Source organism: Enhydra lutris, unplaced genomic scaffold (genome assembly GCF_002288905.1).
Source record: "Enhydra lutris kenyoni isolate GAN:26980312 unplaced genomic scaffold, ASM228890v2 scaffoldscaffold68, whole genome shotgun sequence".
Taxonomy (NCBI): domain Eukaryota; kingdom Metazoa; phylum Chordata; class Mammalia; order Carnivora; family Mustelidae; genus Enhydra; species Enhydra lutris.
This window is the reverse complement of record NW_019154152.1, coordinates 12236739-12262789: the sequence shown is the minus strand read 5'-3', so window position 1 is coordinate 12262789 and position 26051 is coordinate 12236739. Positions and strand designations below refer to the sequence as shown.

General features: G+C 56.5%; 1 protein-coding gene across 1 annotated transcript in view; it reads right to left on the bottom strand.

Annotated features, from left to right (window-relative positions):
- LOC111159621 (Rho guanine nucleotide exchange factor 17) overlaps positions 1-25698 on the bottom strand; it is a 54495-nt gene extending 28797 nt beyond the window's left edge. The window contains exon 1 of the mRNA XM_022522158.1: positions 22281-25698. Coding sequence (XP_022377866.1) covers positions 22281-25478 — 3198 coding nt within the window. The 5' untranslated portion in view covers positions 25479-25698. The remainder of the gene's footprint in view (positions 1-22280) is intronic.
- Between the last annotated feature and the right edge of the window lie 353 nt (positions 25699-26051).

Sequence of the window (26051 nt, the reverse complement as noted above, 5' to 3'; positions counted from 1 at the left end):
GACTCTCTGTGTTCATAGCTGTGCCCCTGACCCACACTAGGTGCACAATACATGCGTGTCAAACGACTGACTTGCTCCGTAACTTAGCAGAGTCACTCCACACTCTGGGATCCTTTCCTCCTCTGTAGACAAATGCAGAAGGAAGGAGGGTTCGGGTGGATTCCAGATTCCTCACCATGCTCCCTGAAAGAGGTGTGTAAGTGAGGCCACACCTGCCCATCCTCCTAGATTTCAGGCACCAGGATCCAGCCTTCGGCTTTAGTGAGAGAGCTGGGCCTCCAGAACTGCTCTTCCAGCAGACAACCCCAGATGGCAGCAGAGGCCTACATGGCAGGAGCTGCGGTGCATGTGGTTTAAATTTAACTGGTCTTTTTTCATTCGGGTTTTTTTTTTCCCTTTCTTCTTCTCTGCTCTCCCCCATACCCACTTAATTTTGAGAAGATACAGCTGGACCTTCCAGCTTGGAAAAGAAGAGTTTCTTAACATCAAGGATAATGGCCGGAAGCAGGAGGTGAGGGGTGGGGGAGGTAGGTGGATGGAGAGACCCCAAAGGATGTGAAAAACACCTCCTGACCAGCTAATATGCTCTGAATTGCCTCATCTCCAGGGACCAAGGGGCTCAGTTTGTCATCTGTACTTTTTAGGCAGAGAAACTGAAACCCAGAACTTCTGGGTCCCACATCTGAGTCTGAGGAGCCAGGTTGGCCCACTCTTGGAGGCCAGGGGTTGGGGGCAAGGACACCACTGGGAACTGGATGAAGCCTTAGAGTAGGATTTATTAAATCTGGCAGCCTTCGCTCCCAGGAAATACACCCACCCAACCCTGTGCACACTTGTGCCCACAATAGTGGTCTGGCCCATGGTCCCAGTCCTAGCTCAGAACCTGTGTATGAGGTCATGAGGTCACCTCCCAGAGCCCTCCCCTCCAAACTCCAGAAACTGTCTCATTCAGAATGTCTAAACCTTGCTCAGCAGAGACCACCACAGGGATTTGGGCCAGATGGTCTGGCCCTAGCACTGCCACCTTCTAGCTGTTGCAAACATCCCTTCCCTTCGACCTCAGTTTCCCCACTTGGAAAATGAGGGTGAACACCTGCTGCCCAGTAGATGCTCTGCGAAGGAGGGCTCCCTTCCCTTGCCTCCACCCAGTTCTCCAGCTTGCAGGGAGGCTGGGGTGAGGGATCGTGGGAAAGGAAGTTATCCAGTGTCTGTTTCCAGACCCTCCTGCTCCCTCCCTCTCTCGGACCCAGGCACAAGCTGGGGGAAGGGAGGGGATGGGCTCCATTTGTGTGTGCCTTCGGGGTGGGATGGGGTGTCCTGCCTCTAGAGCGGAAGATGACTCACTGGGCTGTGGGCCAGGCACCCTGGGAAAGGCCAGGCCAGCCTCAGGCCAGAGCCCCAGGGAGCTGAGAGGCAGGGAGGAGGGAGCAGGGCCTGTCTGAGCTGCAGATATGATCCTGGGGGCTCTCAAAGCTGAGCAGACAAAGAGGCCATCTTCCCCACTTACAATGGTGCCAGAAATTATATTCAAACCACCAAAGGCTGAGGGAAGCTTGAGGTGTTATCAGCTCCTACCAACCTACGAATCTGACCTGTTCTAGGTGTGGATGCTGCTGGAACAAGGAGGGGTAATCCCTCTCCTTTGGAGCTCGCAGATTTCAGTATCCGTGCCTAGAACAGTCTGGCCCACACCAAGTGCCCAGTACATATTCGTGAATCAGTGAATGAATGAAAGTAAGTTTCAGTGTTATGAACGTGCACAGCAAGCTTAGAATGCCCACGTTCCAGCTTTCCTTATAAAGGAGAGAGTCAGAGAAAGGTCCATTCCTTCTCAGTTTACGGATAGGCACTGAGGCTCAGAGAGGAGAGTGTCTTGAGACCCCCAGGGCAGTAGGCAGTCAGCTGAGGCTAGAACTGGGCCCTTGGGACTTTTGCACTAAATCTGGTCCAAAGGGGCCCAACCTACTCGGAGCATCGTGGCCCCCACCTACCCTACCCCTACCCTAGTCCAAGATCCAGGGGACACCCCAGGAGAGGAGCAAGTTCAACCCATCAGTAAGTCTCTCTGGCTCTAAAGTAAGCCCTGGGTGCCCTGGCTCAACCTAGACTAGCCCAGAGAAGACCCTCCCCTCATACTAGCTAAGCTGAGGGTGGTCAAGCTGCCCGGGACAGGGAACAAACAAGTCTTGCCCACCAATCCCTCTACCCCAACCTCCGGGGGGGCTGTCACTGGGTCTGGGTCACGTTGGTAGAAGTGGCCCCTACCTTGGGCCGACCAGGCAGCCTCAACTTCCAAGCCTTGCTGCTCAGGATCGACAATTAGTGACCAGTCCTAGTGTCTGAGCCGCCACAGTCACCCGTGTGTGCGTGCACGCACATGGGTGTGCACATGCACATACAATAGGATTCAGAACTGAAAGTCAGCTAGAGACAGGACTAGGCTCCACTGTCCCAAAGCCCCAGGACCAGGACTACCACTTCCGGGAAGCTGTCCTAATACCCCAGATCTGGTGACGCCCCTCCTCCTCGGAGCACCTTCAGCCTCTGCAGTTGCAACCATGTTCTCCTGACACTGATAGTAGTAAGTGGCCCCACCCAGCACTTCGCTGTTTACAGAATGCTGGTAGGGCCTAATCTCATTGGAGCATCTCAGAGGGGGAAACCAAAGCTCAGTGAGGAGTCATAACTTGCTCAGGTTCTCAAGATGAAGGCAGTGAGGCTGGGGCCCAAATCCTGCCCTCTGTCGGTGACCTGCAGTGCCTGAGGTCGAGAAGAGAGCAATGGCAGACAAACAGGAGTTCATCTCTCGCAAGCAGTTCCTGAGTGCTGCTTACCCAAAGTTACTTTAACCTGAAGGCAGACCTCCTAGGTGGGCCCTATTATTACCCTGCTTTACACAAAAGGAGATGGGCCCAGAGAAGCTAAGGACTGGACTCAAGGTCTCATGGTGACAGGGTCTGTGCCCACAGGGTGCCCTGGGGTCAGGATGTCTGTCTACATCTGTTCCACTGTGCAGGAGAGGGGCTGCCTTCCAGCCCAAGGGACAGCAGCAGCAGAGGGGGACGAGGGCACTCACACTGCCTTCTTCACAACAGTGGGAACTGACTGCAGGGCTGTGGGAATCGTGCACTTAGGGAGCTCTTTAAAGGGCCACGGGGAAGTGTTCAGTGAGATATTAACTGAAAGAAGCAAGAAGCCTACATCCTGCACCATCACCATATCATGAGATAGATGTATGCATACATACATACAATATACATGCATACATGCAAGGAGAAAAGCCTGGAAGCAAACCCGCTACACGCCTGGAAGTTAACAGTGGATGGGAGCCCTGGAAGAAGGAGGACAAAGCCAGAGATCACATTGCACAGACGGCCACCCCAACCTCCAGGAGGCCCATATCAGTGCCAGTTTCATCTATACGATACGGGATATAAAGGGCTTACTTCGCATCGTGCCTGGAACAGAGCCCTCCATAAACACTGGCACGTTATGAATAACCAGAGAACCTCAGAAGGCAGGTGATCTCGGGGGCGCCCAGGTGGCGCAGTTGGTTGGTGTCCGACTCCGGGTTTTGGCTTAGGTCATGATCTCGGGGTCATGGGATCAAGCCCCGGGCCTGGCTCCCTGCTCTGCTAGGAGTCTGTTTGGGATTCTCTCTCCCTCACTCTCTGCCCACACCGCCCCCCCCCGATGTGCGCACACACTCTCTTTTACTCTCTCCCTCTAAAAAAATAAATAGGTAGCTCTTAAAAGAAAAGGAGGCAGGTCATCTGAGAGGTTGAGGGCAACATCCCCCTCCCACTGTAGGCTTCCCCTGACAATCCTTGTTTGCATAACCCCACGGCCAAGGAGCTCACCCCCTCCAAGGGTACCATGGCAACTCCTTCCACAATGGGGCATGTCTACTTGGAAGAAAGCCCAAGATGGGATGGGCCCCTCAGTCCCGAGGCAGCCTTAGCATTGGACGGTGGCGACCTTAGGATCTTCCATCTCCCATTCCAAATCCTTTCATGGGGCAATTCTCCAGGTGTAAGTTTCGAGGACCCTTTCTGGGTGGCTCTCTTGTCCCCAGCCCCAGTGACCATCTCTGTCCCTCCCACTGTGTCTGGGATAACAGAGTAGCATTTGCTGGCAGCACTCTGTGCCTTTTCCATTTTCTCCCTTGGAAAACAAATAAGAAACCAGCTGGGTCTGATCTCCTCCCTATCCCCAACCCCTCTAGTCCCCTAGGGGTGGGAGGCCCTTTCTGCCTCCTCCCTGGACAAAAGCCTGGTAGAGAATCCCCAAAAGGAGGGGCCCTGTGAGCTGGCTGTTGCCACGGCAATGGTAGCCCTGGAATTTGACCACTGGGGCCCAGGAGTGGGGGTGGGGAGTTGGTAAAGGCCCTGTGGGGGCAGGGAGGAAGGTCCAGAGGCCCAAGAAAGCCAAGAAGAGCAAAGGCAGGACAGAGGTCAGGGTCCCCTCTGTAGCCTCAGTTTCCCCATCTGTAAAGGGGGAAGAGGCAAGGACCTCAAGCCCTTCCCCCCCAACCCAGCTTTAATCCAAACTGGAATCTGGGTGAGGGCCAGGAATGGCAGAAACATGCGAGGCAAGTCCAGTAGCCCCTTTTGCTGGACAGTGACCCCAATGGACGGGGACTGGCCCCAGGTCACAGAGCAAGTCCAGGACAGTACCGGGACTAGTCCCTGGGAGAGTGGTCTGTCCCTATTTCTCCGCTGGAGAGGACAAGGATGCCTGCTTCATGGAGAGGGGACCAGGACCTCCAGGAAGAGCTATGGCTGGGTTGGGCTGGGTCCACAGTCAGACAACTGACAGTGTGCCTGCCCCAGCAACCCTCAGCATTCCTGGACCCAGAGGGCTGGCAGAGGGCCTGCCCCCTACCCCTGCCTGCAGTGCCAGGAGGCAGTGGGTATTTTTAAATGGGTGCCCACCCCTCTCTGCCTTCCCACCGGCCCACTCCAAGAACACAGTGAATTCTGCTGCCAATCCTCCAATCCCCTCCACTTCAGCCCAACTGAATGGGTGCTGGACCCATGGCCGGCCTCTCTGTCCCTGCCCTCAGGATGGCCCCCACTTGCTGGCCAGCTTGCCAGCCACCACCGCCCTCACAGTCAGCCCTGGGTTCAGGGTGCTATCCGGGATCCCTTCAGCGACACTCTAGGTATACTTCAGGCCCAGAGAAGGGCTGTGACTTGTCCAATGTCACACAGCAAAGATGTATTTGGGCATGCTATGCCCCCAGCCTTGGCCCAATCTCCACCTGCCTATCCCAATATACTGGTGTTGCCCCAAACCCTTCCTACCACTCTGCCATTGACCTTCAACAGCTACAGCCTCTGGCCTTCATACCCACCCCAAAAAGATACTCTAGTTCTGGGAAAAAATGGAGTGGGAGTCATAACCCACACTACACACCAGAATAAATTCCAAATGGGTCAAAGATTTAAATGTAAAACATAACAAGAAAACATAAAACACCAGAGGAAAACGTGGGGAAAGTGCCTTTTAACCTTGGAGTGGGAAAGGGCTTTCTAACTGCGACTCCAAATATAGAAGCCATAAAATAAGAGCTTGATAAATCAGACCACACAAAAACAAAACCTTCTGCAGGGCAAAAATATGCCATAAACAAAGTCAAAAATCGAGTGACAAATCTGGAAAAAAATATCTACAACTCATAACCCAGACGATAATAAACTCCTTAATATTATAAAGGTTCATAGGAATTGATGAAAACAAAAAGCCAACAATCCAATAGAAAAAATGGGCAAAGGGGAAATAGTTCATTGAAAAGAGAATCCAAATGTCTCCTGGACAGGTGGAAAGATGCTTAGCCTTGCCCGTTGTAAGATAAATGCAAATTAAAATACACTGAGATGCCATTTCACCTCTCAGACTGGGAAAATAGTACAGGTCCAACTCGGTGATGCTGTGGGGACACAGTCTCCTTACGCAGGCAGCCCCTCCATGAAACATCAAATCAGAATCACATATACCTTTTGTCCCAGCAATCTGACTCCTAAGACATTGCTCTAAACATACACCAGCCCCCATACAAAATAACCTACGGACAAGCTTGTTTGCAACAGCACTGTTGTTAACGGCAAAAGACTGAAAATAACCTAAACATCCTTTAATGTGGGCTTCAGTACAGATCCGGTAGTCAGTGTGATGGGACACCCTACAGTGAGAGAAAGGATACACAAGCTCTTAACACACTGAGAAGGGAAGATCTGGGCCGAGATCTCACTAAGCGGACAGCGGTGTGCCTCTGTCTGTGTGGAAAGTGGAGGAAAGTGCATTTGCTGGCCTTTGCATATAGAAGGATTCGTAAGAACTAATAACTGGGTATCCTGGGTGGGGCAAGGCGGGTACTAGGTAGCTGGTGGGAAGACTTTTGCCCTTTTTTATTTTTTTGTTGTTGTTGTTTTGTTTGTTTTTAAGATCTTATCCATTTGTTTTAGAAAGAGTGTGCACATGAGAGCAGGGGGAGGGGGAGAGAATCTCAAGCAGACTCCCCGCTGAGTATGGAGCCCGACTCTGGGTTCATCCCCGGACCCTGAGATCATGACCTGAGCTGAAACCAAGAGTCAGATGTTCAACCGACTGAGCCACCCAGGTGCACTGCCCCCTTTTTATTTTTCGTAACCACATGAGTATGTTACATATTCAAAATCTTAAATACATACATTGAATTTCCGTCTCAGCCTTTGCGACCCTCTTTATCTTCCCTCTCACCCATCAAAGGCTTAGCTTCAGTCTCTTCCCCAGGAACTGTCCCTTATGCACACTGACTTTCTGTGCTCCCCCGCCTCCAGGCATCTCCACCTAGGCCCCCGATCACCCCTGGGCACTGCCCTGTGTTCCCAGCCTACACACAGGACCAAGTCCCGAAGGGGCTCCTGGTGAATGAAAACCAGATTTCATTAGAAGGAGGGTTTGTTCTGGGACCCTGAGTTTGGAGCCTTTGTCTTTGCTTTCTCCCTCCAGCTTCCCACTCGGTCTTCTCTTGCGCAATTCCAGTGTCATCTGTGCTCTCCTCTAGGACACTTTCCCTGCCTCCCTGCCCTGAAGCCAGAGAGGAAGTTCCTAACCCCTTCGGCAGAGAACTGTCAAATTCTTCCTTCATAGCCGCCACGCCTCCTCAAGTCAGGCAACCTCAGAGCTGGGCTTTGACCCAGCCAAAGCTTGGAGATGAGTCCCCAGCCTGGATGGAGGACGCGGGGCTGGAACTTGCTGGGCAACCCTGGCAATCCTGCCTGTCTCTGGGCCACAGATACTGACTGTAAAGTGAGGTCAGTCATGGGCAACGTCATAGCAGGGCGGGAATCTCTGCCCATGAGAAATCAGTAGGTCCCCAAGCCCTCGGAATCCCACCCCACCTCTCCAAAGCCCCTTCCTATGGCAAAGCTCTCATCCTATGACAGCTGCCTGGGGGGGGATGTTTGAGCCTCCCTTGGGGAACTCAGTCTAGCCTTCTACCTCAGAGATGACTCTAAGCTGTTCCTGGTGACCCCATACACTTCTTCTCATCCCTGGGACCCCTCCTCAGCCAGGCCAGGTCATTACGCTCCTCTTCCAACTTTACGATTTCCCACTGATCCCCTGTGGTCAGTGTTCTAGCCCAACCACTGCAGCCATTATCACCTTTGATTTTTAAGGAAACCCTATAATAGGTGCAGTCATTGTCATCACCATCATCCCCATTTTACAGGTGCATAAACTGAGCCACGGAGGGATTAAATATTTGCTCCAGGTCATACAGCTAAGAGGAAGAGCAGGAGTTGAACCTGAGCCACCTGGCTCCAATTTATTCTAGCCATTACACCAACACAGCTGGACGTAGGATCAGAGGTGAGTGTGCTCAGGCTGCCCCCGACACTCTGGGTGCCCCGGCTCTTGCTGACACACCAGCATCAGGTCAAATTTCCCCACCTCCCCACACATGTCCTACCCTGGCTGCATGATGCTCCGGCTACAGTGATTCCTCCAGCCCATCACACTCCTACATGCCAGGCCTCAGCAGATGCTGGTCTCTGCAAGGTGCGTCCACCTCCGTCTTTATGCCGGGCATTTCTGCCTCCACCCATGTTTTTAATGGCCGAGGAAGTGGGAGCCTAAGCTAGGTGGCAGGCCAGGTAGGGTGGTGCCCGAGGTGGGCAAAGTCTGGGTTGCAAAGGGTCTCGGACTTGCCAGGTGCCTAGCTCAGGCTTTCTCCTGATAATAGCTGTTCACACTTCCAGTGACTCTGAGCTCTGGGGGAGCCTTCCCGATTCATCTCAGTTGAGCCAGCTTCCTCCCCCTGTCCTCAGCCAGTGATGGAGCTGGGCCAGGCAGCATGCCTATGCTGGGGGCATGGCTAGCTGCTAACCCCCTGCCTCCTCAAAGGGCCTGTACCTTCCCGAAAACAGCAGTCAGCTATCAGGGCCTCCCCACCACTCTGAAAGGTCGTCTTCCTAATCAATCAGGGCCCAGCCCAGCTCTGCAGACCCCTGGTAGGGGACATCGCCTGCTCATTGAAGTCCCAAGGTAGGGTGCTCCATCATCCTGGCTCCTTCTGGAGACATGGCCTGCCCAGGGTTTGTCCCTGCCCAGGGAATCTGGCTGGGTGGAACTTCTGAGCCTGCGGAGAAGCTGAAGGGAGACACTTGCCCTGCTCTCAACCCACCTCCCTGCCCCCAAACAGGGCCCTTCTGCCCCAAACAGGGATTCTCTGCCTGAGTCCCAGGGGGCTCCATGGAAGCACACGGGGGAGACATGATCAAGAGGGCAGATATGCCCCCACCTCCACTTACATCAACAAGGTTCCAAGCTGACCTGTTTTATAGTTCATTGTCAAGATTCCTCTAGAAGATAGGGTTCCACTATTTTAAAAAAAAGATTTTATTTATTTATTTGTCAGAAAGAGAGAGAGCACGAGCAGAGGGAGGGGCAGAGGGAGAAGCAGGCTCCTGGCAGAGCAGGGAGCCCGACTCGGGGCTCGATACCAGGACCTGGGATCATGAACCGAGCTGCATGCAGGCAGATGCTTAACCTACTGAGCCACCCAGGCGCCACCGCACTATCTGTAAGAGTTTGGAAATTCCTGCCCCAGGGTGAACTCCAGACTTTCAGGGCTGGCCTTTTAGACTCCCCAGAACCCACCTGACTTTCTCTAGAACCAGTGGGCTTTCATGGCACCCCAGACACACCAGGGCTTTTCCATCACAGGCTTCTGCCTTTCTGGTTCTCTCTGACAGAAAGGCCTGGCCCCATTTTCACCAGTAAGTCCTGCTGGTTCTTCAAGGCTCCAGCCACATTAGCCTCCCTCGCCCTCAGCCACTTTGGCCTCCTTTGGATCCTCAGTTCTCAGATGGGGCTCCCACCTCTTCTTGGGGCAGGAACCTCCGTCTATCTGTCCTGTAGCCCACATGCTAACCCTGCAAATATAGGTACCAGTGGGCGACAGTGGAGCTGAATTTTAAAGGTTACCCTGGGCTCTCCAGACCCATTACCCAGGCTGATTCCAGAGTTAATTACCCAGGGCTCATTAGAAAAGCTCGGAGCAGCTGTGAAGTCAGCGCAGCTACCCCGCCAGTGACAGCGAGCATCTGGGTTCTCCCCCTGGAATGAGGTCCTGCTCCAGGCAGAACATGGGCTGACACCCCCTCCCGGCCACCTGGTTCCGGTACCCACCGCACAACCTAGCCCCACACGCTGGGTACTCGGGGTTTCAGTGCAGGGACAGACGGCTCTGTCTGCATGTCCCCAGGTGGATGATGACTGTTTACACTGCTTGTTAAATTGACCTCTGGCTGTCCCTATCTACTCCAAGTCTGCTGTCATCAACGCTTGCTCTGGGAAAGGTGTGAGAGGTTCCCGGGCTGGGCCCTCACTTCTGATATCTGCACAGACGTCTTTGTGAATACGGAAGTCGACTGGGGATTGAAAAGAAATGTGTATGAGTGTGTATGTGTGTGTGCGTGCGTGTGTACCTGCCTGCATGTTGCGGACCTCAGGCTTTGCCATGCTGGGTTCATACCATAGTCAACATACCCCACGGCATGTGCATTGTCTGTGTAGGTGTATAAGCCCTTCCGACCTGAGTGCTCTGCCAGGGCTCCTCTCTGCATTTCTACCCCAGGCTCAGGGCCCAGAGCTGGCTGTTTCTTCTCCAGCACCCATGGCCCAGGCTTGGCTGCATGGAAGGTGGCCTGATGGCTGAGGGGAGGACGCCGCAGTGCTGCCTGAGGCCTGAGAGTTAAGCTCAGTGGGATAGGGCTCAGGGCTAGGGGCCCAGAGGGAGACCGGGGGTGGGGGGAGGCGGCCTCTCTGGGCTCTTTGTCCAAATATGGAAGGTTTTTTTGTCTCCATTTGAGTCACGCCATGGCCCAAGAGATCTGCTTTCCAGATACTGGCGGTGGGACCGCGCCAGCACTGCCTGGCCTGCCCCTACCCACCCCTCCTTCCCCCGCCTGTGGCTCATCTCAGCATCCTTCCAACCCAAAGCTTTCTCCACAAGCAAGGAGCCTGACACCCACCTCAGCTACACTCTAGCACCAAGAGAAAGGTCCCTGGGCCAATGGTGGGGGTAGACGCTCACTCCTTCTGCCGGTCCATCACCTCCTCTTGCAGCCCAAGGGCCCCTTATATTCAAGGAGCCATTCAGCTAGTATTTACCGAGCCTCCACTCTATGCTCCTTCCCGGGGCTAGGACTGCGGACTGGAAATCCAGTGGGTTTCCCGCGTCCAAAGCGGAATCCACTCTCTCCTCCCTCAAACCCACCTTGGTGATGACACCGCCCCCACCCAGGCAGTCTGAAAGCCAGGAGCCTCGGGGACGTTCAGAGATCCTGGAACCAGACTCCAATCTTTCGCTCGGTTAGCGTCCCTAACCCTGGTGAACTACTTTATCATGCTTTGCCCAAGGCTCCTCATCTAGAAACAGGGATGACAGTACCTCCCCACGGGCGGCTGTGAGATTAAATGAGTGGATTCATGGAAGAGCTCAGACCAGCACCCAGCACACGGGGAGAGCTCGACACACTTTGCTGCCACTACTTGTGACCCGCCCCCATCCCTGAGTCGCGCCATATTCAATCAAGTACTCTGGGCCAGATCTCCTAAGACTTTCGTCCACTTCCTTCTGGATCTCTCTGCTACGTTAGACCAGCAGCCTTGGAGTGAGGCCAGCCTGGGTTCTAATCCTACCACCTCTCTCCTGAGCTCTGCGATCTGAGCTAGGAATCTCACCTTCCCTGGGCCTCAGCATCCAGTTCCCACCTCACCTCCACCCCCACTTGGTACTGGCTTGGGACAGTACCCTTTGCCCATCTGCCAGCTCTCACCTGCCTGGGTGCTCAGGCCTGCCATCTCCAGGGTAGAGCCCAAACAGGGCTGGACATGGGTGGTGGGAAGAGTTCTGAGCAGCCTGGGAATTCCCCCAAGGGCAGGCCCCAGCTCTCCTCCTCCTGCCTTCCCCACTCCCTCCACATTATTTGTTTAATACATGTGTTTTGATGCCCTGTGTGCCAGGAACAGCAGGGCTTGGCAAGGGTGGGGCCGCTTGACCAGAACCATGTACCAGGCCATGGGGTGAACCGGGGGCCCCACCCACATCTCCACACCTCCGAACCTTTGAGGTCTGTCGTCCCCTATACTCCTGCCCCAGAAGAGAGGGGTTGCAATCAGCTGCTGGTGGAGGGGAGGTGATTCCTGACACGCCGGCTAGGATGCCAAGGGGACACCTCCCTACACAAGGCCCTCTTCTGAAGTCCTGGTCCTGGCCACCAGCCTCTGTCTGGCTCTGTCAGAGGCGGGGAGATACAGGGACAAGAGACCGCCAGAAGGGGCAAGGCTGGGGGAGGAGGGCAGGGAGAGGAACAGAGGAGGGAGGAGAGAAGAAAGAGCGAAGCCCCAGTGAGGGAAAGGCCTGGTGTGAGTGAGGAGGGAGGAGGCAGCTTGCAGCCCAGGCCCTGGGTCCAGGTGAAGGGGTGCGGCAGGCAGGATGAGGGCCAGCCCTGCCTTCCTCCTCCTCCTCCTCCTCCTCTTCCCCCTCTAGCCTTGGGGCCAGGCCCAGGACTATTTTTAGCCAGGGCTGAATTTAGCTGTTCCCTCGGAAATTCCTCACCCGCCCCAGGCACCACCCCCGCTGGCCTTGGGGAGAAGCCTGAAAGCTCTGGTCCAGGAGGAAGGGAGAAGAGGACCAGGGTGCAGCGAGGAGCTAGAAGGTTAATTAGGCATCTGATGAGGAAACAGCCTCAGATCAGGCCCCAAATCTGAGTTACTCCTCTCTCTACAGACTACTCTCCTCCAGGAAGGCCTCCAGGACTGCAGGACGAGAGAACAGCACTTGTCTTGGGGTTGGTGGTACAAATATCATACGGATACTTTGTCTCTGACTACAGGACCCACGTGAGCACTGCTAGCAAGGTGGCCTGCCTGTCTACCTACCAGTAACTCCACCCCCAGCTCCTAAGAGCCTGCACAGTCCAGAGCTTTCCTGGACTCTGCCACATCTGGGATTCCCACTTCACAGAATGGAGACTGAGACTGAGTGACTGGTCTTGGGTCATAGCTAGCAAAGCAGCACAGGCCTGCTCCTGCCCACCCCCCCTCAAGCTCCCCACCCAGGCCAGTCCCAGAGGTAGCGGGACTGGGGGTGTAGCCTGGAGCTCTGCTCTTCTCTGGTAACCCCACTGAGAAGCAGGCACTTCTGCTGGAACAGGAGGTACTGAAGTTAGACAGGAAGCAAATGAGGCACAGAGACACGGACCTGAGCTGATTCAGAGCTCCCTTCCCCTTCTAGAAACGCAGAGGAACATTCGGCCCTGAGGCAGGGGGATGACTCAGATGACCGTGCATTCTGTCCCACTGCCCTATTCTCGAACTGCAACAAGGGAGGCAGCCCCACTCCCCTCATGCTGCTTTCTGGTAGGGCCCCTGAGCCTAAATTTAAGTTGTCGGGTTTTACCTCCAAATGATCTCCCTAGTAAGTCCTTTTTTCTCCATCCCTGCATCACCTGTACCCCTTAGCTCGGGCTTCTCATCCTTGCTTTCTCCAGTCCACAACCAGAGGATGTTTTTGAATGTGTCCATCTGGCAATGCTCCTCCTTGGCTCCTAACCTTCCATAGCTCCCCACTGCCCACAGGACAAAGCCCGGCCCATTTAACTTGGCACTTCCGGCCTTCAGCCTGGCGCCTGCTCACACAGCCTCTCCCTGTGTGCTCTGGTCAAAAGGGGACCTCTCTGCAGACACATATTGAGGCTTCTTTTTCCTGCCTGGTTCAGCCCAACTCCCTTAAATGCCAAGTGACCCATGCCATCCCCTGTCTCGAGAATTCCCAGTGCCCCCTTATATGCAGCAGTCCAAGTGTGAGGCTGGAACAGCAGTGAGGTGCCTGGTCCACTATGTCTCGGCCTTGGGGAAGACCCCTGCCCTGGCTGGCCATCAGTTTACCCTCTGAATAATGTTGGGTTGAGGGATGGTTAGAAGACATAGCTGACAGCTGGTTTCTCTCTCTTTCTTTCTTTAAGATTTTCTTTCCTTCCTTCCTTCCTTTCTTCCTTCCTTCCTTCCTTCCTTCCTTCCTTCCTTTCTTTCTTCCTTCCTTCCTTCCTTCCTTCCTTCCTTTATCAGGATGAGAGACAGGGACAGCACAAGCAGCAGGAACAGCAGGCAGAGGGAGAAGCAGGCTCCCTGCTGAGTAAGGAGCTCAATGTGCGAGAGGTGCGACCCGATCCCAGGACCCCGGGATCATGACCTGAGCCAAAGTCAGACACTTAATTGCCTGAGCCACCCAGGCGTCCTGACACAGCTGGTTTCTAAAGATCTTTCCAGGTGGACCTCTTGGGACCGAGGGCCCTATCCCTCTTCTTCCTCCTCCTGCCTCCTGGCCTTCCAAGAAGTTGGCTATCTCACCACCACACCACACCCCCCGCCCCTCCCAGGGAGATAGAAGACAGAAGGGGACAGTGAGAAACCAGGAGTGAGACTTCAGTGACACAGGCAGCCAAGAAAATGGAGTCAGTAGGATTTTTTGGGGGGAAGGGTCCCTTCCTGTCCTTCCAGCCCTTCCCTTCCACATCTGCTCCTTGACCTCCAGTGCCCTGTCCTGGGAAAGGACTGGATGTTTGTCTAAGGGGGCTCAGGGGGAGGGGTCTCAGCAGTCCCAGGAGGCTGAACTGTGGGGCTGGCTGGCTGGCTGGCAGCCAGGATACCCCGCCTCCCTCCCTCCCACTCCTTGCTGCTCTGGGGCAGGGCCTGCTCACCCCCTGGGAACCAATAAACAGGAAACAGACACCAACCTGGCGCTGGCTCCCTCAGCCTGGCTCCCTTCAACACAGTCTGCCTGCCCCCCCCACAACCCCACTGGCCCAGGACCTGCCCCCCTCTCCTTGGCCCCAGAATCTCAGAACATCTCAAATGCATGAACAAAATCAAGCTAAGAGGTATGGACTCCTGGAAAAAAACGAATCCTTCATCCTGAAAGCGCAAGATTCCAGATTCTACACTCTAAACTAGCAATCTCGAAAGTACATGCTTTTAAAGTAGTCACCGTTCTGAGAGCTTCTAAACCCGGGGTCCAGGGCTGACAGGGTAGGACACTGAGGCTCTGCACTAAGATGAAATAACTTGTGAGTTTTCACGCAGTGAGGGAGCCAGAGTCTACTCTGAGATGTTAACCTTCATTGGTCTGACCCCCAAGCCCACCAGGCACATGGATGGACCCTTAGACTCCCTGGCTTGGAGAAGCCACTGAGCCCTGCTTCGGAGGCTGGTTCCAGTGGGTCTAAGGCTTTGACCAGAGAGGGCTCTGGCTCTGCTTAGCCTCCCAGGTTGGGGCTGGTGGCAACAAAGCCAGAGGGGGAGCTGGAGAGAAGAGCAAGGACGCTGGGTACTTGATTCCACCCAAATACCTAGCCCTCTCCTCTGCCCACCTCCCATCTCCAAAGGCCGGGGCTGCTGGGCCACCAAACCTACCTAGTCAGTACCCCACCTGCCCGCCTGCCCAGTGCTTTGTCCTCTGCTTTAAGCTGGAGAGGGATGCTGGGAAACTGAGCATGTTGGAGTCAGTGTCTATTAGAATTTTAGAATCCTAGCGCCTTGCCTCTCAGTCATGAAGGGAGGAACTAATGCTCCTTGAGCACTCGCTATGTGCCAAGCCCTCTTAGCAGGATTCCAGTTAATCTGAACAATAATCCCTATGGATCGAGGGGACAATGCTGAGGAGTCTCTATATGCTTGCCCTGGTCCCAAAGCAGCCTCAGGGAAGAAAGGATCCTGGTCGGCTCCTGCCCTCCACATGCCCCCTCCTGGGAAGTGCTTCGGCCTCTCAGGGCATGAAGTGGCCTGACAGGTCCTCTGGTCCCACGGCACCAGGGTCACCAATCCCCAGTATGCAGCTCCTCCCCATCTGCCCGAGCTCTACCTAGGGCAACTCCACGGAGATGGGATTCCTACTCCCTTCCTAGACCCTCACCTTCCCTCTTTGCCCTGGCTCTGAATGGACCTGCCAACGGCGCCTCCTGGAAGCTGCTTCATCCCAGTTTTTGGTCAGCAAGCTCGGAGCCAGCTGCCCCTAAAAGCCAAGCCCACCCGTAAGACCTACGGACACTTGTCCCTTTCTCATCAGGCCAGGGCTCAGCCACCCAGTGGATCCCACCCACCTCAGGGGACAAGGACCCTTGTTGAAAAGCATTGTCAGGCAGGGATGGTGTCCAAGCTTTCCCTGTGTGTCCCCACTGCCCCCCAAGGGGCTCAACAACTGACCGCAGAATGAACGAATGACAGATGACAAATGACCATGGGAAGAAACTAGTGCGGGACAGATGCAGTAGGCCTGTGCTCACAGGCTCTGCCTTGTGCCCAGCACCTCCCGGGGACTCTGGATCTCAGGGGCTGACAGCCTGGCCCCTCTCTGACCTGTGGTAGGCAGAATAATGGCTCCCAAGGATGTCCACGTCCTAATCCCTGGAACCATGAATTTGTTACCTTACGTGGCAAAAGGGACTTTGCAGAGTACGGATCTGGAGAGGAGGAAATTATCCTGGATGATCCTGTGGGTCTAAAGTGATCACCGGGGCCTGACAAGAGGGCGGCAGGATGTACAGGGTGAGAGAAAGATTTGAAGGTGCCATGCTGCTGGCTTTGAAGACAGAAGAAGGGGTCACAACGCAAGAAGTGCCCGCAGACACCATAAGCTGCCAAAGGCAAGGAAACAGTTTTTCCCCTAAAGCTTCCAGAAGAAATCCAGCCCTATTAACACCTTAACTCTTAGCACATTGAAACCTTTTTCTTCTGACCTCCAGAACCGTAAGACAGTATTTGTATTGTTTTAAGTCCTAAATGTGTAGTAATTTGCCACAGCAGCAATGGGAAGCCAATACACCACCCATTCGCCATCTTGGACTGGAATCCACAACAGTCCCTCTGACCTCAAGTGCTGACTAGCCTCCCCCTCAGTCTATCCCATCCTCCTCCGGAGTGTCTTGGAGCCACGTGACAGCCTCAGGCCCAGGACGGAGTTTAAAAATCCTGGCTAGGCACCAGCTTGAGCCACACAGCCTGCCACCTGTGTGGGGAAAGGCCTCACATATGTGTGTGGTGGAGCCCAGAGCAGCCGCCAGTGGCAAGGGCAAGGCCTCGGGGGCCAAACCTAGTGAGGCCCAGCCCCACTCAGCCTCAGTCTCCTCAGCTGCTTAATTCCAGCTCTTCAGTCTACAAATTGGGACCTGCTCAGGGAAGCTAGTGCCTCTCCCACCAGGCCTGGGGTAGGGGGAGAGTTTCCATCCTGGGGTCCAAGAGCATGGAGGAATTTGTGGCTCTGAGGGGAAGTGACTTACTTAAAGCCACACGCCAGGAAACTGGGGAGGCTAAGGCTGGACCCAGTCTCCTGACCCCTAGTGCAGACCTCCATGTGCTCCACCAAGTCATCCCTGGTAACCCTGGCTACTGGAGGGGGTGGTTGTGGACACCCCGCTGGGAGCTCAGATACCCTGGCTGGGGCCACAGGCCCCTGCATTTCATCAGCTGGGGCTCACTCACTGCCCAGGGCCTGGCAGCCTGGCAGCTGTCCTCTGCCTGTCCACCCCTGGAATGCCCCAGAGGCTTGGGCTGGAAGTGGGAGGAGAGGCTCAACTCCCAAGGCGGGGGCATTGGCTCCAATAGGCTCCTGCTTCCCAGGGGACCCAGAGCCCCTGTTTTAGGGCTTGCCAGCGAGGCGCCAGGCTGCCTGGGCACATTTCCCAACAAGCACGGCAGGGCTTTAAGCCTTTCTGGGAAACATGGGCTCCCCCTTCCCCCACCCTACTCCGCCATTCTAGCCAACTCTGCTGAGTGGGAACTCTGTGGGGCCAATGTATGGCCTGGATGTCAGGATACCTGGGGCGAAATCCCATACTTGAGCCATAGGGCATTAGGCAAACCTCTGTCTACTCTGGACCTGCTTCTTCATCCATATACTGGGTCCAGGGCAATGCCCACCTGGCTAGGGGACCAGACGGGAGGGACAGAGTTACCTTAGGGTGGCGGGAGCTCCCTGTCCCAGGAGATAAGCAAGCTGGAGCTGATGGGCGTCACTGTGGCTCTAGAAGAGACACCAGTAGGACATGGCACTGCTGCTATCCTCACCAGGGCCCTATGGTGGTTCCACCCTCCTGCTCTTGGAGCCCAGCCAGTGTGGTTCTGCAGGGGGCAGTCAGTATAGTCTACAGCTCCATGACACCCTGGGGGCTTGATCAACTCCCCCCTCCCCACCCAAATCAACCCCTCCCACACTGCCCAGCTATGAGAGCCTCAGTAGCTCTGTGTTCACCTTGAATGCTGGGGTCCAGGCCCTCTGGGCTGCAGCAGAAACCCACTACTCCCCCACCTCGCTCTAGATGAAGCCACCAGCAGCTCTTACCCAGATTATCCAGTGGCCTCCTTACCAGCCTCCCTGCTTCCACCCTAGGTCCCTGCAGCCAGAGCAGACCTCTGAAAGCCTAACTCAGATCAGGTCACTGCTCTGCTCAGAACCTTCCCGAAGTGCCTACCCCATCTCATTTCCAGTAATGCTGGAGTCCTCTTATTGGTCTATGACATCTATCTCCAGCCTGATCTACTCCCACCCTCCCTTTACCTCTCTGACCTCATTCCTACTTTGCTCCAACCACACAGTCCTGGGGGAAATTTCTCCAACACTTCTACCTCAGGACTTTTGCATTTGCTGTTCTCTGCCCAGAATGTTCTTTCTCAGAAACAGCTACCTTGCTTGCTCTCTCACTTTTTCCAGGCCTCTGCTCAGATCTCACTTTTTGAGACAGGCTTTCCCAGACCTCTTGATCTAAGCTAATACTCCCTCCCTGTCAGTCTCTACTCCCTTAACCTGCTTTCTTTCTCCCTAGTCCCATCTCTCTGACGCATAATGTATCCATTGACACATAGGCTTCCTCATTAGTCTGGAAGCTCCACGAGGCCAGGCCTTTGTTTTGCTTGTTATTGTATCCCCAGGACCTGGGAGAGTGCCTGGCACTATCTGGGAACTCAGTAAATATCTGTTAACTGGATGAATGTATTGCTCTATCAAGGGTCACCCACCTGGCCTTGAAAACTCTCCGGGTTTTTTCAAGGCCAGGCTCCAGGCATAGCCTCCTCCAGGAAGTCTCCCCTGCCAGCCCTTAGGTCGATTCCTCACCATTCTAGAGTCCCTTCTGGCTGCTTCTAGATTCTGAACTCTCCGAGTGTCTGGTTCCCCAGGCCTGGGGGTGCCTCCATCTGCTGCAAGGCACCATGTGTAGCCCGAGATCACAGATGTGGGGAGGGGGAAGGGGCAGGAAGCAGGAGGGGCAAGTCCCTACACTGGGAGGGTGCTGGGGACAGGATTAGCAACAGCCCAGATCATCCCAAAACCCAGCTGGTTTCAGAAATGTGGGGGAGAAATGTCAGACTCAACTCTGGCCCATCCCCCAAGTCTTCCATGTTTGTGGGGGCGGGCGACCCATTTCTGGACTGTACTGCCTCCAATAGTCCCGGGCCCCTTAGGAAGGAGTAGGGGAGCAGGGGATAAACAGAGGAAAGGGACAGCCCTCTGCCTGTCCTCCCCATCCCACCCTCCTACTGGGTGACAAGACATTTAATTATAGATATTTGGTACCGCTCAGAACTCCAAATGTCCTGATTGTCTCCCCTCCCAGAACCAGTTTCCATGGAAAAATCACAGTAAAGAGCCAAGGAGGGGGCAGAGAGAACCCCCACCCCCGTGGGTTCCCTGCTAAGGGGACACAGAGAGAAGAAAGGTGATGAAGAGCTGCAACCCAGGCCTTCTTCAGCAAGGCAGGGAGCTGGCTAGGCAAGCTGGGGGTGGAGGGTGTATCTGCCAGGACAGGGGGTTGGTGCTTGGGCCTGGTGTGCCTTGCCTTATTGTGTGACCTTAGACCCAGCATCCTCCTTTCTGAGTGTTAAAGTCTTTTCCAACACACCCTCAGATCCCAGTGAATTAAATAACCACCAGGAAGGTGTTCAGGCCATCAGGGGTATGCAGAGGACACCCCCCGACTCTCTCCGACCCTGTCCCCATTACTTAGATGGCAGGCCAATCCCACCAAGAAGCAGGGATCCCCTGGGTTCCTTCACGTCTAAGATACTGACATTCTAGGACTCAGTGGGAATCTACCAGCTTGCAATTCTAAGAATCCGGCACTGAAAGGTTCTCAAAGCTTTAGACATTTGAAGAATGAAATAGTCAGAGTATCTGGCATACAGTAAGTACTTAATAAATGTTAGCCACTGTTACTGCTATTGCAGTATGCTAAAATTCTGTGAGTTAATCCATTTGTGATTCTGAGACACAGGTCATTTCCTGTTCTGGGCTACATCTGTCAAGGGGTATCAGCACCTGGGGACAGAAGACTAGGCTATAAGACTCTGTACTCTAGGGCCAGGGTAGGGGAAGCCCTGGAAGGAAGAGTCTATCACCCAGGCTACTGTGGTTCTAAGTGGCAATGACAAAGGTGTGTGGCAGGAGCAGGGCATGGAGGCTCCAACAGCTCTGCTTGGTCCTAGCAGAAACGCAAGCAGGTGTTCAGAGAATAAAATGACCACGAGTTAGTCCTCATTCCCTGGGCTCCTAGGTTCTCACAGCTGTTGCACAGAGTTGCCTTTCTCTTCCAGCAACACTCCAACACTTCCTGTTTCCCTTGACCACTCTGCCGGCTGTCCTCTCTCAGAACTTCAAAGACCAGGCTGTCTAACATCCCATTGTGCAGATAGGAAAATCGAAGCCCAAGGTGACTCTGCCCGGGTCTCAGAGTGAGTCAGAGGTTGAGCCGGGCCTGGGTGCCCAGGCCACCTGCTCACAATGGGGACATGCCATGCAGAGGGCAAATGCAGATTCTGGGTTGGGAGAGACCTAAGTTTGAGGGACTCCCCAGAGCCTAGGGTTGGGTCAGGGGCCACCTCTGCCCTCCCCCACTCCTGGGCCTCTCTTGTTTGCCCCTGGCTGGGTTCAGCCTGGTTTCTGCTTCATCAGCAAAGTGTGAAAGCCTCTTCTCTTCCCTTCTTTTTCTGGAGCTCACACCACACCATCTCCACCCACAGCCCAAGGAGCGTGACTGGAGCCCCAGGCCCGAAACAAGGGAACATTGTCTCTTCCATGGAGGCCATATGGAGGGGGTGAAGAGCTGCTACCCATCTTCCTGGAGGCAGAAGGAAGGGGGCAGCAGAAGGGATTTGGGCTAGCAGACAGGAGAACTTCCAGGTTTTATGAGGGGTTTGGGGAATTAGGGGATAGTGATTCTCTTTTGAGCCAGTTCAAGTCCACCTGGTAATACTGAGGCTCAGAGTGCCCAGCCTGGTACTCAGAAACCAGGAGGGGGCAGGGAGGAGAGGCCACAGCTGGTCAGAGAAGCAGCGGGGGCAGGGGAGCCTGTTTTTCCACCCCCTCTCTCCTGTTCCTAGGGAGGGAGTGGTCACACCACCCACTCATCTGACAAGAGCCTGCCAGGCAGAAACCATTATACCCATTTTACAGAAGAGGAAAGTGAGTTATGGAGCAGGGATGTGATGGATCCTAGGCCACACAGAGATCCGGAGCCATGGCTCAAACCCTGCTCTTCCAAATATAGACTTACTAGTTCTCTCCACTCGGAGGCAAGAGGGAACATCAAGCTAGGCCTAGAAAGATGGGAGGACTAGAGTGGGCTAAGGTTTGGAGGCTGGAGAGCAGCTCCCCACACTAGACCCAGAACCCAAAACCTAGAACCGAGCTTCCAGTACAGATGCGGGGCCATCGCAGAGCCCAGAACCTATCTGAACCCACAGCCAACACTCCAGGGACATCTGAAGGCAGAAGTGGGGGCCTCAGAAAGATGGAGTCCCCAAGGGCTTGGGGTCTGACAGAGGAAGGGGGAAACATTTCAGAGTCACTAGGAAGGGGGTGGTGGGCAGGGAGAGGGGGAAGTTGGCAGGATGGGGGGCCAGTGCAGAGGCAGCCCTCCTGTGGGAGCTGGAGGCCCTCCCCAACTCTCTCCAGGCCCCTGTCCGCTAGGCTCGGGCCCCCTCTTCTCGGTCCCTGCTCTCCCCGGCAAGCTCCTGCTCTAATCAGAAGAGGCGCCGGCAGACCTCAGACACCAAGGACGCCTCAAGTCCAACCTGTGAACTCCCTAATCTGGGCAGCAACAGCTGGACGGAGGCACAGGGACCCTGTCCACAGGCCCCTTTTTTCCCAGATGCAGAGGTCGAGGCACAGAGAAAGGCCGGGGCCACCAGAGTCCTTTATGGTCTTTTCTGCTCCTCCGTAAAGCAACAGCTGTCCCTCTCTCCAATTCTCCCAGGCTCGGGGACAATCCCACGTTTCAATCTGCCACAGGAGAGCCACAATAGGAAGTACAAACCTGTCTCAGCTGTGGGCCCCAAGCCCTAATATCCTACAAAGGGTCTGGCTGATAGCGCAGTATGACTCAAGAAAGACTCACACCTCCTTGTGTATTTATAAAAAAGAACCAGATAGAATCTGTAAAAGCAGTCCCTGAGAAACAGCCAAAGGACTAGATTAGAACCCTTTGTAATTATCACCCAGAACACTGCAAAGCAGGCAAGAACCTTTTTCATCAGCCCTGGCAGAAGCCTTCGGGGCCTGAGTAGACAGGAACCCTGTGTCATTAACACCCTTAAAACTACCTGAGCACTCCCAGGACCAGGTAAGCACCCTCAGACCAGGGCACCGACCCAATGAGCACACTCAAAAGGCTCCTGAGGAAGTCAGCTCCCGTGGCCTTCTTTGCCTCTCCCTCCAGAGCCCCCCACAAAGGACTCACCACCTGTGGCTTGCGGCAGCACTTGCTGGCTGGGGCAGGTTCACCTGGGGCCCGGGCAGCCTCGGGGGGCTTGGCCTCAGCAGAAGGCGCTGCAGCAGGGGTCAAGCAGGGCATATCCACAGGTCCTGGGGCAGGAACCTCGCCAGTGTGGAGGGTCAGCATATACTGCTTAGTGACATCCTCGAGTGATGGCGCCTGCAGTGCGGCGTGGGCTCTGGCAGGAAAGCCCACGGGCTCTGGCACAGCCACAGGGGGGCCGGCAGAAGTCGGAGGCTCAGGCACCACGATAGGTGTAAAGGTGGCAGGCACACTCGCGTGGCGAATGTGTTTGGAGGATGGCCGGGCCCGAGACAGGCTGCTAGTCTGGTCCTCGTTGCCTTCCTCTCTCTGTAGTTCCTGATGACTGCTCCGGGCTGGGCGCTTCTTGGAACCCCGTCGGATAAGCCGTGGGGACAGAACATCAGCCAGTTTAGGGTCAAGATGGAAGTCACGGTGGGCAGTGGAGGAGGCAGGTGGGGTCTTGGGTAGGGCCCTCTCAGACTGTGCCCGGCCCCTGGCAGGACTGGGCTCTTCTGGTTCTGCCCGCGGCTCTGCAAGAATGGGCTCACTGCTAGATGGAGGCAGCATGGGCTCAACTTCTCGGATGGGCTCCCCTCCGGGGCCCTCAAATCCAGGCCCGGCCAGCTCCCCACGGCGGCTGGGGTCACTCAGAGATTTCTTCTTGGGGCCTTTGCCAGCAACCCTGTCATCCACCACTCGCCCCAAGGCACCAGGCCCCTGAACAATATTCTGAATTACCTCCTCATAACCCTTGCTCTCTTCACTGCCCACAGACCAGTCACTGTGGCCACTGGTCAGGCCCTCGTCCACAGCTGGGGCTGCTGGAAGCCCTGTCTTGGGGCTTAGCGAACCCAAAAGGTTGCTATCCACAGAGAAACCAGAGGGCTCCTCGGAGGTGGAAGCCCGGTGGCGCTGTGGAATTGGGTCACTCAGAGACCGGTAGGCCTCGCCGGCCTCCCCATTGCTCAGGTCAGTCCCACCAGGCCCTGAAGGAGGGACTTTGCGTCTCCGTCGGAGGGCACCTGATGTGGGAGGGGTATCAGGGGACACCAGGGCCCACCCTCCCAAACTATCTTCAGCCCCAGGGCCATAGTGGTTGGTCTGGGCTGAGGATGAGGAAAGTGGTCGCCACACCCCTGTGGTACCCAGGCTGCAGAAGGCTGAAACAAGAGGCTCAGGGTCTGCCCCAATGCCCTCATCTGTCAGGCTAGACTCAGGACCAGAAAGCTCCTCCTGGGACCGCTGCCCCTGGGTCATGTCTCCTACCCAGTCAGGGCTTCCAGAGGGGACATCACTTCCATCATCCTGCTGGGCACCCATTCGCTGGATCTTCTCAAAAACCTGACGGGCCTCTTGTACATACTGATCCTGGACCACCAGGGGCAGTGGGTCCTCCTCAGCACTTGGGCCTGCCAGCAGGAGCTCAGAGGAGCTGGGCTTCAGGGCACTGGTGCGCGCTGGGCGGCGGGCCACAGGCTTCTCAGAGCAGGTAAAAGACTTTGCCCTCCGCAGGGTGGCCGTTAAGTCTTTGAGTGTGGGGCGGATGCCAGGCGATGCTGGGGCTGGGGCTGGTGTGGGTCCAAGCTGTGCCCTGGGGCCACCTGCTGACGGTGAGTCTCTGCCATCTAAAGGGCCACTGCCGAGGTCACTGGGGCGCCCACCGGGCTTTCGGACCCTCAGCTCCGAAAGGTCTGAGCGAAGGAAACTGAGCAGCGTCAGGGTCTCTGAGGCAATATCTGGATTTGACAGGGACTTCCGCTGCCGGCTCTTGTCCAGCTCCAGTCCTCCATCTCTCAATACCCTGGTGGTGCCCACAGGTCCCTTGGGGCGGCTCCGAGGCTGAGGCCTTAGGAGCCCCTCTCCAGCTCCGAAGCTAGGGGAGCGGTACATGCCCCAGCCGCCAGAACCCCGACTAGCCCACAGGTCCTCATCCTTAAGGGTCTCGGTGCTGGAATAACGGCTGCTACCGCGGGAGCCTGCTGGGCTGGCTAGGTATGCAGGGAAGTTCACTTTGGCCACGCGGAAGGTTCCCCCCACAGTGTCAGACACGGGCCGGAGTCCTTCCTGGGAACCTGGTCCACAGGGAGGCAAGCCAGTACCCCACTCTCGGGCTCCTTCCTCACTACAAGCTCTTGGAGATTTGGGGGGCTCGGGACTCCTGGCTCCCCCAGCTGAATCCATGCTGCCCAGGTTTAACCCATAACTGTCCGGCCTACAGTCCTTGTCCAAGAGGGAGCTTCCAGGCCTGGGTCCCGGCCTCCCACCCCAGCGGTGGCCGCCCTCACCGTCTTGGTCCTCGTCACTGCCCGAGGAGTGGCCTCCGTGGTAGGCCGGACTCTGCGCCCCGGGCGGCGGCGGCGGCGGGACCTCCTCTTCCTCCTCGCTGGAGCTGGCAGCCCGGCCGCGGCTGACAGAATAGGAGGAGGCGATGGAGGAGGAGCAGGAGCAGGAGGCCCGGGCCCCGGCCTGCGGTTGGGAGAAGCTATGCCAAGAATGTAAACCATCCGCCGGACGCAGCGCCCGCTCCTGTTGCTGCTGCTGCCGCCGCCTCCTCCCCTCGGTCCCTGGGCCGGGCAGCGGCCGCGCGGAACGCAGGCCCGCCAGGGGGAAGCACGTCCGAGGAGGTGGCGTCGGTGGTTGCCCGGGTTCGCGAGCCGGGGGCTCCCACACCGCACCGTCGGGGCTGGGCGTCCCCGAGGCCTCAGAGTCCGCACTGGGCCGCCTGGAGCCAGGGCCGCCGAAGAGCTTGCGCATCTCGGTGACGCTGGGCCAGGCCCCGCGCGCCGCGCCCTCTGCCGCTTCTTCCGCGGCCCCGGGGGAGACGCCCCCGTCTCGGGCCCCCGAGTGGTCGTGGTCCAGACGCCGCGCGTCGAAGCGCCGGGAGAGCTGGCGCACCGACGGCGAGAGGCTGCGGAGCGGGCGCGGCTGCGCGGGGGCGGCCGGGGGCCCCGACGCCAGTTTGGACACGCGCCGGGAGGGCTGGCCCGGGACCGACGCGGCGGGCCCGCACGAGGCGCGGCGCCGCAGCCCGGGGGTGTCCGTGGCCTCCTCCCTCGGCCCGGGCCCGCCGCTCCAGCGTTCCAGCAGCTTGAACGAGACGCTGCGATAGAGCGGGGACCGGGGCGCCCCGTCCGCCATGGTGGCAGCACTCACTCTGGGGGGGGCTGGCCTCGGGGAGCCGCGGCCAACCCCCCCCCGCGCCCTCGCCCCAAAGGAGCGCAGCAGCCGGGGTCCGAAGGCCTGAGTTCTGCAGCAGCAGTGTGAGGGGGTTTGCAGGCAGAGGGCGCAGAGACTCAAGCAGAGGTTTATCTGCCGCCGCTCAAGTTTCTGAGGCCGCGGGCGGCATCGGCTCCATCCAGCGCGGTCCCTCCCGCCTCAGCGCCGACCCCCGGGACCGGCCGCCTCTTCGGCCTGTGCGATTCGGAGCATCGCGGCCCGGCCCGGTCCGGGCAGGATCCCAGTGCTCTGTTCCTCGGCTCCGTGCCCGCCAGCCGGCCTGCCTGCCTCCCCTCGCGCTCCCGCTCCGGCTCCCGCTCCCTCCCTCTTGGCTGCTTGCTCCGCGCTCCCTTTTGTTGCAAATAAACTTTGTGGTTGAGGAAAGGGGGCGGGAGGCGGGGCCTCGCGCCCAAAAGAGGGGGTGGGCTCCGGGCGCGCGCGAGGCTGGGAATCGGGATTTGGGGGTTGGGGAGGGAATCGGGGAGGAGTCGAAGG